The sequence below is a fragment of the Lepidothrix coronata genome, unplaced genomic scaffold, assembly GCF_001604755.1.
Source record: "Lepidothrix coronata isolate B3197 unplaced genomic scaffold, Lepidothrix_coronata-1.0 Scaffold35, whole genome shotgun sequence".
Classification (NCBI taxonomy): Eukaryota; Metazoa; Chordata; class Aves; order Passeriformes; family Pipridae; genus Lepidothrix; species Lepidothrix coronata.
This window is the reverse complement of record NW_016690215.1, coordinates 1,969,213-1,983,589: the sequence shown is the minus strand read 5'-3', so window position 1 is coordinate 1,983,589 and position 14,377 is coordinate 1,969,213. Positions and strand designations below refer to the sequence as shown.

Sequence of the window (14,377 nt, the reverse complement as noted above, 5' to 3'; positions counted from 1 at the left end):
ACTTAGTTAGAGATATTTAATACACAAAAATTAAGGGCCAATTAATCTCATCCAAGCTCGAACTGTAGCCAGGTGTACTGCAGCAATACACTCTGGACACTAAAATCTAGGCTGCTTTCATAGCTGAGGAGAGGAAGTGAATTATTTATATTAGAATGAGACAGATTGTCTCCCAGAAGTGATAACTTCTGTTTATTGATCACAAAGAGATGTCAGAGGTAGACATCTTCATCTGATCACTACCAATTGAAAAGAAAACATTGCAACATAATGACATGCAGAATTAGTAACAAATGCATCTCCTCACACTTGAGCATCTAAGAGATTTGGATGCTCTGACAGAGCTTATATACACTGAAATGTGTTATGTCTTGCTGAGGAATTGTCTGACATATGCATTTTGCCCCTTTGTTGTTCCATGTCTTACACGTCCTTGTTGTCCTTCCCACTACTTTTTCAGATGCTGATGCAACATAATTTGTGCAAGGGCTAATGTTTCCTGCTTAGTCCCCATATTCTTCTTCTAATAATTTCTGGCATCCCACCAACTTTTCCTAGGGCAGACATCCAACATTTTCACTGAGCAGCCTGCCATGACTCCCTGAGAAACAACAGCCAGTTTGGAGCCCATCATTCTGTGATCTCTTAGGGACATTTTCCCCTTTGTTTAGCCTTTATCAGTTTTGAATTCCATCGGTCATTTTATTCCTTACAATACAATAGCTCTTCAGCTCTTAAGAGCCAGCTCTCATTTTTACTGACTAGTTTAGTGTATCTATAACTGAACATTTGCGTCAACGCTCTGCTTTAATAACTGCAAATAGGTTCTTTCTAGAAACTGAACTAGAAAACAAAGAAATCTGACTGAACTACATACCTCTAGAACTCAGAGGGTTCAGATTAACAGATTTCCCTGGATTTAGACCCATGCCAGACTACCGTGATCCTGTAGATGGAGCAAGGTCCCGGCAGGGATCCATTCACAAATCATGAGAGGTCACAGTACTAGTCTGGCACTTGTGTCTCCTGATACATGCTCTCCTGGCTACCACATAACCCTAGATATCTTCTGGAAATCTTGGGCCAGGTCAGCTTGATGGTCAGTCCCTGATCTCCCAGCTAGCCATGCCTGGCACACAGAATTCTGAAGCCAGAAAGAAAGAACTGTTACCCTACAAATGTCAAATGCATGAGAGCAGCTGGAACTAAGGGCCAAAAGAGCAAGTCCAAAGATTAGCCTGTGAAGCTTTATGACTGCAGAAAGCCAGATAATTTTTAAGTAATCACTGAAACCTCCTACATAAATAAAGTCAAGAATAGATTCATGCAAACAGCCTAGAGAAGCCAGGGTGTGAACACTGGGAGCTGCTGATGGACCGGGACATGCCAACAAGCACAGCAGGTACTGCATGGACACAAAGTCTGTTCTATTACATTTACTCACTTCTTGTTCAAGAACCAAAAGGTAGTAGTATTATTATGTTAGGGTCACGTTTTTTCTGCAAGTCTCACAGTGAGTAAACTCATCATGTGATTAGGATCAGCTGTATGATACACTGCAGCTTGGAGGTAAGTTTTATACAAGAGCAATAAATTGCATTTACAGTGAAAATGCTGACAAACTCCCAGCTTTAGAGCACTGTTACAGCATGTGCAAATGTAAAAGCCACAGCTAGAAGAGTTCTATCAGTGAACTGACATTCTAGGTAGTATGCTGACTGACTGATCAGATCTGAAATGTATTTGACATGGCAAGAACAGACTAAAACATCCCATGGTTCAAAGGGGCAGAAAAGTATACTGATGGAAAACAACTAGCTGAACAGTCATCAAAGGAAAAGTCTTGGCCCTGGCCTATTGCTCCTAGACATGCTAGTTCCATGCTATGTTCTCCTCATCCTGTTTTCTGTTTTAATTGGACACATTCACTGAGGCAGGCGGTATGATTTTTAATGCAATTCCAACAAGTTTCAAGTTACTTTCAACAGATCACAGTTACTGAATTACTTCAACACTTCAAATGTTTCTAGCAGATGAATGTCCACCTGTGTGCTTTCATCTGTAGGCTGTTTTCCTTGAAGATGGCAGTGGGGATGTTCTATGTGAAACATGACAGTATGCAGGCAGCAAAACATACCTCTATTCTGCTGTAGCATAAGGAATAAGTGAACGTGGCAAGAGGCTGGGAGAAGAAAGCAGAAGCATAAATGCCAGTTGCAAGTTCCTCAATTCACATTTGGAGTGACTTTTTCAGGGCGTCAAAAGCATCACCTGCTCCATCTCTTCCAAACGTGTCACGCGTCAGCCAACACACAAAAGGAGAATATGGCACATCTCAGGGCTTTTCTGTGCTCTAGTACCAATATACCTACAGTGATGAAACAGAAGAGATGCTACTCCAGATACAAAGCTTTTGAAGTGATTCAAGGTCATGTCAATCATGACTCCATGAGAGTTGAGCCCACCACTGACCTGAATACTTGGATGAGCTGTGTTCATGTGGCATGACATGATAGCAGCTACTGCACAAATGAAGGAGCACGGGGGCTGTGAAAATCCTTGGGATTTATTTTCTGTAGTACTCAGTAATGAACAACGCAATTTTACTGGCAGTGATCACAAGATGCCTTCATACTGACAGATGGTTTGCCATTAAAGGCTCTGTGCCTTTAATATTTGTATTGACTATTCCAAGTACCAAGTTCTCAAAACACCCCAGCATGCTGCCCCAGTCTCATGGCCATTAACTGCTCAATGTGATCTGTCAAGCAAAGGCACCTCATCCCGAGAGCCGAGTGCTCTGCCAGCATCCATCCATCCCCCATCTCAAGGGATTTAGACCTAGTCACAGAGATGGACACAGAGCACTCTCCACCCAGGGCTTGAACTGAATAGGATGTCAGTGCTGCCAGCAGAGTGAGCTGAATCAGAGAATCATAGAACAGTTTGGGTTGGACGAGTCAGCGTTCAGAAAGAGCCATAAAAGGATAAGGCTGAGGGAGAAAGTTCCTAGAGCTGAGCATGGTTACGCCACAAGTCTTCACTACCACCTAGCCAGAGAAAATGGCCTGATAGTTTAGGAAGCAGAAAGCAAGATTATTAACAGGGTTACCATGAAAGACATGGTACAGGGAGATGATTAGGGGTGTATGTCTTTAGGAGAGGGGTCAGAGACCAAGGTCAGGAGCCAAGAAGGCCAAGGGGGTATGGATGTAATTCCCCTTCCACCACTTGCCATGTAGAAGATGATCTAGAAACATCAGCCCAACGTTGCACAGGATATAGGAGGCAGATAAACAGCTATGAAACAAGAAGTAAGATGCTGTTGGGTGATTTTACAAGGAAGATGTCTTCAGCAAAGCAAGTAGGCTGAATCCCCAGAAAGTTAAATGAGTAATTTTCTATAGGATGAAAAATATCTACAGGCAATTTAAGACTGTTCAACTTAGAAGCCTCAGACTGAACAAACCAATTGAGCTATTGACCTTGTGTCTTAATGATGGAGTTTTAAAAAGATGTTAAAATCTTGAATCAGAGAAATCTAGTTCAGACTCCTGAAAATAATCAGAAAACGCTGAACCCACTTACAGACTTTTTTGGAAACATAATATGGAACATAAAAAGCAACAAATAGTTAAAATGAGAAAATACAGAGGGAAAATAGGTACTAAAATGCCTTTTCTACAATTCAAGGACTAATTTCACCACCTCCAAATACAAGTAAATAGCCCTGCAAACCCTCAGACTCCCACCACACTAGCACAGGTAGTATGGGAAACAGTACTGTAAAATATTGCAACACTTTACTGTATGGCCCCACCACCACATATTAGGCAGTTTCCTGCTATGATAGTCTGGGCAAGCTAAACACAGTCACATCTTTGATGTGCAGCTTTACCCTGCATAACCTCTACAGAAAAAATCATGAAGCCACAGAAGAGCTCAAAAAACACAGGGCACCAGATCACAAGGGAGAGGGCCTGGGAGAGAAGGGGAAGGTAGGAGGGAACATTTGAGATAAATGGCAGAAAACTGAGGCCCAAAAGACTCCTCCAGAACAAATCATGGCCTTCAGCCACTCCTCAGCCATGACACAAGCTTACAGAGTGAACACAGAGAAGATAACAGTGCTGTCCAGGAGCACAGGCAAAGGGAGGCATGAGGGGACTTGGAGTGCACCAGTACACCTCAGGAGCTGATAACCAACTGTCTGGGCTTCCCCATCCTTCCATGACAGCCTGATTCCCTCTACTCCTTTTCTCCTACTGAGAGGCATTCTCTTCCTCTGAGGGGCAAACCTCACCCCAGCATCCTGCTTCCTGCTCCTTCCCATGATGACTCTCCTTTTAGAAACCAATTCTTTCTGATATGAAATATCATGTGCCTGCTCCCCATTTGAGTTTTCTTGGAAAGTCTGAGCAAAATTAGTGCAGCTGCTGAGTTATGTCAGAAAGAGAAGGGAAAAAAAAATCCCAGCACTTTCCTACCAGCTTCAAGTGGAACTTTTGCCAAAGTTGGCTACATATTAAAAAAATGTTAAACTCACATCTCTCTTTCCAGCGAGTCTTAAAGGTCCCTCCAATAAATTTACTTGTTAGTGCAGATGTTGGGGCTGTGGAAAAAGCAGGAGGGAAGCAATGCTGACTCTGGAACATCCATCTGCAGTTTTCAAACTGATTTGAAAAATGTCTATTACAAGACACCCCTCTGCTAACAACTCAGCAGCTTGGGCAGATGAGCTCCGCAGGCTGTATCAACCCCCCACATCCTTAGTTCTTGAAGGAAACAAGATTTGATTAGGAAAACTCTGAAAGCCTTCAGCATCTGGGGTAAGAAACTAAAATTCAGGAGACAGGACAGACTGGAAATCAGGCTAACAGTGTAGCAGCATGTATGGTTTCTATTCTTGGTTTCCCTCAAGTCCTCTGCCTCACAAAAAGAGGGGAATTTCCCTTCTGAACCAACTGGTTTTACTGCCACAGAGCTCTAAAGCCATAGCTGTAGGGTCATGGGTGCTACCCAGTTTTCCTCCTCATGCCACACACAGCTGAACTTTGCACCATCAGATTTGGGTTTCCAGTGCTGCTCTTTGTTTTTCATTCAGAAAATTGTAAAACTATGGTGGAAAAAAGAGTAAAAAAGGCAAATACATTCAGAGAGAATAGAGTTGCAATCAGAAGGGAAATGCCCAGGTGTGTAGTTACTCCTAAACAGCTCTCTCCTTAAATGGGTGTTCAATGGCATTAAACACACCTCTACTAAAAAACTTTTTAAGCCTTCAGTGTAAAATAAAGCTGATAAACCTGCATTAGAAAACCATTAAACTGTTATAACATGTCACTTCTCATTATTTGAGTGGAGGCAGTGAGTCACTGACACACAGATGGAGGGTAATGTTTTCCTGTTTGCAGGGCACTGTTTTTCACTGCTGTGTTTGATGCTGATGGGCTGCACAGCTACAGACAAGTTACTTCATCCCACTGAGAGGAAGCTCCCATTTCTGCAAGATGGGGAAACCTTTTCCTTGGAGTGATGCTTAAGAGCAAAATGTAAGAAGTGTTTTAGGAATAGCAGCCTACCGTAATCCTGCCAGAGTTCTCTTTCGGCATTAACAATCGTGTGTGATTTTTTTTTTGGTTCTGCTGGACTAGAGATGAAGCAAGCTGAGAAAACGCAACATCTGGTGTGTATGTATGCACACACATACACAAAAATGAATTAGACACCTACTCTACAACCTGATCCCATTTCACTAAATGGAAAAATTAACACGCAACCCCCTCCTGGGTACCCAGCAAGGTGCAGTGTGATGGCAAAAGCAAACTGGAAAAGGACTGATACCTACAGGCACTACACCGCTGTTGGAGGACTGTGCACCATGCTGAGCTAAGAGCTGTTCAAACCTGAGAGGCTCCTGCAACACAACACTGACCACTAAGACATGAGATGGCCCTGAGCCATGGGTGAGATGGAGGTCAGGAGCCCTTCCTTCCCCCTGCACTAGCACTGGGCTACAGTCATGATCCTGCTCACTTTCCCCTCCAGGCCAACAAACAACAGCTTCATGATGAAGCAGCTCCCAGGCCTGGGAGGTTACAGCACTCCAGAGAGCCCAGTTGCTCCAGGCAGATAGGAAGGACTCAACCTCAGGGCAAATGCTCCCCATCTCCTTCTTCTCCTCTGGGCCCTGCTTAAAAGCCACCACCACTACCTTTGAAAAGGTACAATCTTTACAAGGCAGGCCCCAGTTTGCACAGGGGCTGAGCACTCACAGCCACATGTTGAAGCCCCAGCATAGCATCCTGGTGCTGCCAGGGAGAGCACCTTCCAGCTGGGGATGTCTCCAGGGTCACCCTTTTATACTAAGTAATTCTTAAAAGACTTAAGTCCTTACAGTTGACCCAGCATACATAGAAGGTTGGTGCCTTCTCTTGTTCCACAAAGGATGTCTGACTCAAATTGGGAGATCAAGAGAACCACTGCCTGGAACATATTTCCATAGGGCATTCAGACATGATTTAGAGCAGGAGGAAACCCATCACACTTGGAGAACCCAAGGGTGGCAGCCCTGCTGTGCTGTTCACGTAGGCAAAGAGCCAAGCCTCAGATGTGCCTGGTGAGCAAGAGCACGGCTCCACCCACAGCCAGTGCTGGAGGGAATTGAGCCAGCCTTGGCTCCAGAGGGAATCAAGGAGAAACCCAGCATAGGCACCAATGCAAATCATGCAGCAACAGGTTTGCACTTCTATCACTTTAGAGGCTCAATCTTGAAAAACCAGGAGAGGTTCTGTTGGAGAAAATATAAAACTGAAATTCAGTTTTCATTTCTGTTTGGAACAACCCTTGTCCTTTCCTACTTCGTTTCAATAATTCATTATCTACTTTCTCCCCCTGGCCCTGCCTTATTTTCTGATCCTGACACTACTGCATATCTGATCACTGGAAACCAGAATTCATCTTTCACTAGGATGTACAACCTACTTCCACATGGGAGAGCAAAAATCTCCCCCCTGAATGTATGGGTGAGCACAAAGAGATTCTAGGCCTGCCAAATTTTCAGATTTTTCCAATAGTGGGAAAAATTTATTTGAACAAAGAACAGGATTTTGAAGAATAAGAAAACTTCCTGCAGATTGGGAGTGAAAAGTCACCTGACTCTCTGCCTGGTGAAGCTGTGGCTGAGTCATCCTCTGTTCTCTGGCAAAGGCACAGAATTATTTATCAGAATTGTTAAAAAAAATTATAATTTTCTTTTCTGACTAGTAGAAGCTCAAAAATTAACTTAGTTTCTCAGATTGTAACATTTGCATTAGAATGAATTTTTAGAAGTTTAAAAATTTTAAACCCCTTAAATATTTTTAAAAAGCTATACAGAAAAAAAAAACACAGAAGAGTCACCATTTTTTCTTTCGCATATATATTCAGGTATTTGAACAGAGCACACGATTAAACATCCACACCAGGAAAACAGACCCTGGACTTTGCTTCCACAAATATAAATTCCAAAACCACAGTGTAGCATAGATTTTTCAGCCATTTGGTGATTGGCATTTTGCAAAGAAGTAAAAATCTGCTTGTCATCTCCTGTGTTCCTTTTGGGAAAGGATTTCTCATGTTTCTATTGGACAACAAGGAAAAACCTACCTTACAGTACATCAAATTATGCAGGAAACCTGCCGGACTAGGTACTCTGAAACCACATCAGCAAAAATTAACAATAAAGGAAAAGCCTCTTTCCCCAAATACACTTCTTAGCCCCTCAAGCAAGTTAATCCTCATTCCTTTATAAGCTTAGATACATCTATTTGTAAAAAACCAACAACTTCCTTTAGGCATCCAGGAAAAAAAAAAAAAAGCAGGGAATGAAGAAAACACTATTGCTGCTCTCTCTTTACACGACTAAATGACGGCTGCTCACGTAAATACTGAATTCTGCAGACACCCGAAGGAGCCATCAGAAAATACAGGGAACAAAGGGCCTTCTTCAGCTATAAAGCTCCATCTGGCAGCATTTCTACTGGAGATGTCAGCCGGGAGATCAGCACAGAGCCAGCAGGCAGCCTCTGCACCTGCAAACGCTCTGCCTGCAGAGAAACTGTGCCGCTTTATTTTCCAGAAGAAACTCTGCCCGACAGAGCTGGAGCTCTAGGACACTAGCACGAGAGCAACCAGCAAATCATTTTTCCGAAGAATTATGTTGCTTACCTGCAATGCAACATCATTTAGCCCAATCCCAAAGATTTTAATAGCATCCTTTCTGGGGTGGTATGGCTGCAACAGCAGTGATGTCATGGGGAGGAAGCAGTAACAATCATGTGACTGCATCCTCCGTCTATAGGATATCTGATCGGAGGGAGACGGACCAGCTTGCAATCCTGCAGGATTAAACTGCAAGCCTCTTTACCCTGCCCTACCTATTCAGTCACCATTAGAACGTGTGCTGCTTTTTTCCCCTCCCTAGCCCGAGCTAATTGTTCTGTGCATTTTTTTTTTCCTGCAACAGCAAAAACATTCACGTTTTCATGAGGAAAAAGCGTGGTGAGTATGCTACGTGCAAGCCAACAAGTATTCCTGTTGACTCTGCAGCAACACCCAGGTTGCTGCTCTATGAAATATGTAATCACAGCAGCTTGGAAATGAGACAAACCACAATTTCACCATCTCTCGCATTTTTCCTTCTCTCTACGCTCCATGTCAAGCTTATCCAGACTGACTTCCCTCCATCTTCTGTATCATATTCATACTTTGCAAACTTCTCTCAAAGGTTTCATCCCTGTTACCTTCACTTCTTCATTCTCCCCACCATCCATTCATCCCTCCACTTGCAGCCTTCTGCCTTTTCTTCAATGCAACAGTCATTGCTTGAAAGATCCTCTTCTATATGCCAGCCTACTTTTCCTTTTCAAAATGTCTGCTTAAGCCTTCCCAAATATGTAAAAGCTACAACATTCTAAAATATATAAAAAACCTCCCCACAACAATTAGCCTATCAGGTTTTAGTTAACAGAGTATTACACCTCAGAACTGTATTTTTGGTTTGTGGGTTTTGGTTGGTTTGTTGTGTTGGTTTTTTTTGAGGTGTAAGTGGGGTGTTTGAGAATTTTATCATACTCAACAATGTATTTGATTTCTACAAGATAAGAATCTACAAAGTTCCGATTTGCACAAATTTTGTACAAGCCACTAGGATTATATTCTGCAAGACAGAGGTTGTAACTGGTTTTGTGAAGCCCACGTGCGTGTTTATACACGTGCAGTGCGTTCTATTTCAGGCCATCCACCTGTATTGGAATATTGCACAGACTGGTTTTACCCTTAGGGGTATCCAGGCTCATGCTTTGTGTTTCCAAGCAGATGCAACAGCCAGGTAGAGGGAGGTCTTGCACAAGGACCCATGAAAATATCCATGGGTGACTGAAGGTCCACATGTGACTTCAACTCACTTCAAAGGTGAAGGAATGCAGTTCTGGAAGACCTTTTTGTCCCAGTGTGTTTGAGCAGTAATTTATGGATGTGCCGTGCAAGCAGCCCAGCCAGCAAGGCAAGCCAGCTGATATTGGGTATACAAAACCTTTTTTGTTGTGAATGGCCACATGGCTCTTTCCCACTCTTGTCTGTGAGCTGAAGAAAGTTCCTGTACTCCTTATTTCAGACTGGGACTTCCAAAGCAGAAGCCACATGCTGGATTTTATTGTGAAATGTGAACAATTAGCTTGCTACATCTGAAGTTCCCACACCTTTCTGGAGCAAGGAGCATGCCTTTAGAGAAGAGATTTGATTATGCCCTTCACACACAGCACTGCAGATCATAGTCCTCTATCACTCATAGATCAGTAACAGCCCCAGGCCTTCATAACCATGTCAGTGAAAAGTGGAAAAGTGATAGAAATCCCAGCTTCCAGCCAGTGTCTGTTCTTTGTGCCCATTAAAATCAGTACTAACAGGCCAACTGAATTCTGAGGAGGAAGTTTAACACTGAGCACTTGAAAATCATTTTCTTGATAATGTAACTGCAATTTTCTTTAATCAGTTTATGAGAGGGAAATATGGAAAACAGCAAGCAGCATTTGTCAAACATCTACACCTGGGAACTTCTATGCCAAAGACACACACTTTAACAGAAACACTGTGCCCTAGACACAGAATAGTAATTTTATGCACTTACCAAAAGAGCGTAAAGCTCTCAATCTCCCGATTTTTTTTCTGGACAGACTTTCCTAAATTCATTTCCTGTTTTTTCCTTGTCTATTACCACAGCTGAACTCATTAAGTCTCCTACTGAAAGTACATTTTTAGCTGGATGGTCAAACTGCAAACAAGGGACAGAATACCTAATTTTCTATAGAAAATGTAATTCTATAATCTAGATAACGTATGCTCAATTTTAAGGGATTTTTCAGAATCAGAAGAAACCAGAACCAGCTCCTAAAAAGCTTTTAAATCCAAGAATATGGTGATTTTCCGAAGTGCAAGCAAATGATTTAACAGACATTTACAAATTCCAAAACTAAATCAACTTTACTCCTTGGTATTTTCTTCCAGTGGTACTCAGTCAATTGTGTGATATCAGAATAAAGAAGATACACTTCACATGATGTTTTAGAAAAGATAGTTCTTGCTTTTGCTAGCCTGCAGTTTCTCAAGTCTCTCTGTAAATGCTTCTTCCTCTCAAAGATGTGCAACTCTATAGTTATATAGGAGATTAGAGTCAAAACCAGCTGTGAAGGGTCCTCTTCCCTAAAATTCAAACTTCAGTTTTACATCCACTGAAAACAAAATACATAGTTCATCTAATTCCTAAAAAATAAAAAATAAATCTTTTTATTCTGCGCTTACCTTTAAGTGCTTACAAGAATTGCAGCAAGAAATACCAATAATACTTCGTTCTCATCACAGAAAATCCAAAATGACATACCCATTATAGCTTTTGTTGTTGATCCTGATGGCAGTGAGACAGAGACAGTTGCTATTCCAAATGACTATTTCTAGCAGACTGTTTAAAAATAACCTAAACTCTGTCATACCCTTTGCACCTTGCAAATACTGGATGGAGACAGGGGTCACATGTCCATGCCTGTGACATGTCCATGATTTTGCCTGTGCTCTTGCAGCTTAGGGTTGCAGAGGGAAACTGAGAAATGGCCTTTCTGTACTTATGCAGGTTTAATGTTTCCTTCGTGAAAGCAGCAACGAACTCCTGCCTAAAAAAGTTACCCAGTATTCTTCTGAGTGGTTTCCACCTTGGAATTAGTCATAATTACAGAACTAATAATGTCAACATGTTTTCAATACAAATCTACAAAGTACAAATCTTTGCTATGAAAAAAAGGCAATTCAATGTGTTTTAAGTGGAGCTACCCAAGAATTCTGGGAATATTCAACTATGAGCTGCTGATACAGTTGTCCTCTTATCATGATTAATAAGCTCTTGGAAGAACATACCTGCCATTCCTTACACTCTGCATCCCTTTCAGGTCTTCAGTATAACCCCTCTAGGATCTCCAGTTTCTCAGATTTCTTCTCTTATTTTTATTTGAAAATTCATTACATTCACTTAAATGACAGTATTATTCAAAATACAATTTTTTTAATGAAAGCACCAGGAACATAGCAAATATAAAACATTCAAAAAATGTCTTTGATATACAACAAGACTCTATTTCTGTTTATGGCAAATTATTTTATTTTGTAGAAGAAATACTTTCAAATAATACAAAAATGACGCAATCATACAGAACTGTGACAAAAACAAGAGAGATGAATACTGAATATGATAGCTCATTACCACATCAAGACAGAACTCATTACAGCAGTCAGAATCACAGACCCACAAGATACACTGATGACATCTCACAGCAGTCACAATTTAAAAACACCAACTGAACCCCCTAGCAGAGAGGCCACCAGACATTGCTCCTTTGTTATACAGTCACAGAAGAATTTACTGTAGAAAAAAGGTCCCCACCCCAACCCCTGCTCAAAGCAGGCCTAATGCAACCCGGCATCTCCGGGCTATGTCCGCTCAAGTCTTCATCCACCCTATGGGACAGAGTGCTCCGCCTCTCTGGGCAACCCCTTCCAGTACCTGACCAGCCTCCTAGGAACATGGTGTTGTCTGTTCTTAGGGCACAGCAAGTACTTCTGGTGTCACTGCATGATAAATTTGGATAAATGCTACTATGTGACGGCCTCAGCTGAAAATGAGAAGCGAAATTCTGACAAACTGGTCTTTTCAAGTAATGAGCACTGAAAAGCTTGCTGTCCCTAGACTTTTACACAAACACTGCAAATTTCTTACACGATTTGGTTTTTATCTGCATAGTTTCTGAATATGTCTAGTTGTGCCCAAGAAACCCAATATACACCCACCAAAACTTAGTGGCAAAAACAGGCTTCGGGATGATAAATGATTTAGCATGATAAATGCTAAATATACTTTAATTTCACATATATATGATCGCAACAGTTGATGCCTGTAATGATTATAGGCCATATTAGGAAACAGGGAATACTACCTTAAGATTAAATGTCTGTGTTAATCAACCTCATTAATTAATGATTTAGGTTTACAATCTTTTTTTCCCATTACTTTTTGCCTCAGCATGGATAAGTAAATCAATCACACTTCCAGGTTTTCCTGACCTTTAACAAGGTAACAGAAATTCACTAAGAGAACTTACTCACAAAATATTTGAAAATATTCTGATAGGTCTGTTTAGGTGTTGGCTGTTGTTTGGATTTCCTGACATATAAAAATCTGGAACCAATCTGATATTTAATTAAAAGACAACACTATCTTCCTTCTAGGAGATTCCAGCAATTTGCAAAATCAGTCTTGTGTTGGGCACCTCTCTTTGTAGGTAATGTAAAATTAGAAAAATATGAGAAACTCTATTATAGTAGCTTAGTAAAGAAGTATTTTTACATACTTGCAGGATGCAAGGACACAAAACTGGCATTCTCGGGAATTTAGGGTGACAGTCTTTCATTAAAATGAATGATCACAAGTAAAATTATTTCTAACCAGATTTTAGCTGGTTCAGCTAGCAATCAAGTGAGCTGTACCTTCCAGAATTATACACCTTCCTCGTGGAAAGTTTCACTGTTCAACAGAACTCGCATGCAGTAACTGCAAAGTACATCCTTTAGGATGAACATGTGTTTAAGCACCCTTACTTAAAGCAGCTGCTTCCCCAAGTCAGAACACACATGCTTTCCTGAATCAGATCAGAATCTTTAAAACTCTAGAAATTACTGTAATATTCCATTAGCAGTCTTTCCATAAAGCTCACTCACACTGCTCTTTTAACTCCCTTTTTATTAAAATGCAAAGACCTGTCACCCTTTTCCTTCCCCCGTTTATACTGAGGATCTAGTTAAGAATATAAAGATACTTTAGACACAACTGAAATGAAAACAATCTATTAGTGCACAGTAAGAACATGCAAATGAATTCTGCAATGTTTAACATCACTTCTAATCAGTGTTAAACACACTGCAGGTGATAATATTTTGCTATAACACAGACAGTGCTAAAGGATACAATGTACATAATAAGCTACAGATAATAAAGCTGAAAAAAGTGACAATTTTAGAAACATAGTATTTTCATTTCAGGTATCAGAAACAAAACCAGCTCAATGATTCCATTCTACTGTATGACAAATACTGAGGAACAAAATTTCAGTCTTAAAATACATCTTAAAGTAGGTATTTTCCTTCAAGGAAAAAAGGCACTATAAATAAATTACACTACAGTGAATTTGCCTGAACTCACTTTGTTTCTGTCTTCCAGCCTTTTAAGTCAAATAAAACAGCATAAAAACTGTACACGCTCTTAACAGGATAGTCGATCTTTTATAAAATAAGTTGTCTTCAGAGATGTCAGTTTCACAACAAGGAAAAACCAAGCCTTGTTGCAGTCGCTATTATAAAATATATATGTATATATATTTATATATATGTTTTTGTTTATGTTTAATTTTTTTTACTTTTTTTTATTTTTTACAAAACGTGTATATTAGCTTTTGCACAATTTTTTTTTTTAAAGAAACTTGGCTAATCTAGGAACTTCATTAAAATAAAAGCGATAAATACTTCATGTTTACAATGCAACAGGTCATACATCATCAGCTGGCAGAGGAGGTATGTTAATCCTTGGTCTTGTAAAAAAAGCTATCTTCTCTCTGTGATCAAAACAAGAGAAAAAGGAAATAAATCAAACTACGTTTCCCCTCCTCCTTGCAAGAACACGATTTCTTTACTCTGGTTAGTGGTTAGTATTTGTTACTTATGTACTGAATGTACAACAAACTTAAATACTAAACCTCACCATATACTTTTGACAACATTCTGTTGAACACAATCACTATTTTTT

The 14,377-nt window shown here is 40.6% G+C and overlaps 2 protein-coding genes across 6 annotated transcripts in view; both read right to left on the bottom strand.

Annotated features, from left to right (window-relative positions):
- The window catches only part of CLCN4 (chloride voltage-gated channel 4), a 40,004-nt gene extending 31,697 nt beyond the window's left edge, over positions 1-8,307 (bottom strand). Inside the window, exons 1-2 of one of the 2 annotated variants that reach the window (XM_017812337.1) lie at positions 8,206-8,296; positions 2,138-2,368 (exon numbers count right to left, since the gene is read on the bottom strand). In XM_017812337.1, coding sequence (XP_017667826.1) covers positions 2,138-2,156 — 19 coding nt within the window. In that variant the 5' untranslated portion in view covers positions 2,157-2,368; positions 8,206-8,296. Of the gene's footprint in view, positions 1-2,137; positions 2,369-8,205 lie in introns of both variants that reach the window. The other variant, XM_017812338.1, reaches the window with a different exon arrangement.
- Positions 8,308-11,660: 3,353 nt separating this feature from the next.
- WWC3 (WWC family member 3) overlaps positions 11,661-14,377 on the bottom strand; it is a 97,328-nt gene continuing 94,611 nt past the window's right edge. For all 4 annotated transcript variants that reach the window (XM_017812328.1, XM_017812329.1, XM_017812326.1 and 1 more), the window contains exon 23: positions 11,661-14,186. In XM_017812328.1, the coding sequence (XP_017667817.1) occupies positions 14,120-14,186 (67 nt within the window). In that variant the 3' untranslated portion in view covers positions 11,661-14,119. The remainder of the gene's footprint in view (positions 14,187-14,377) is intronic.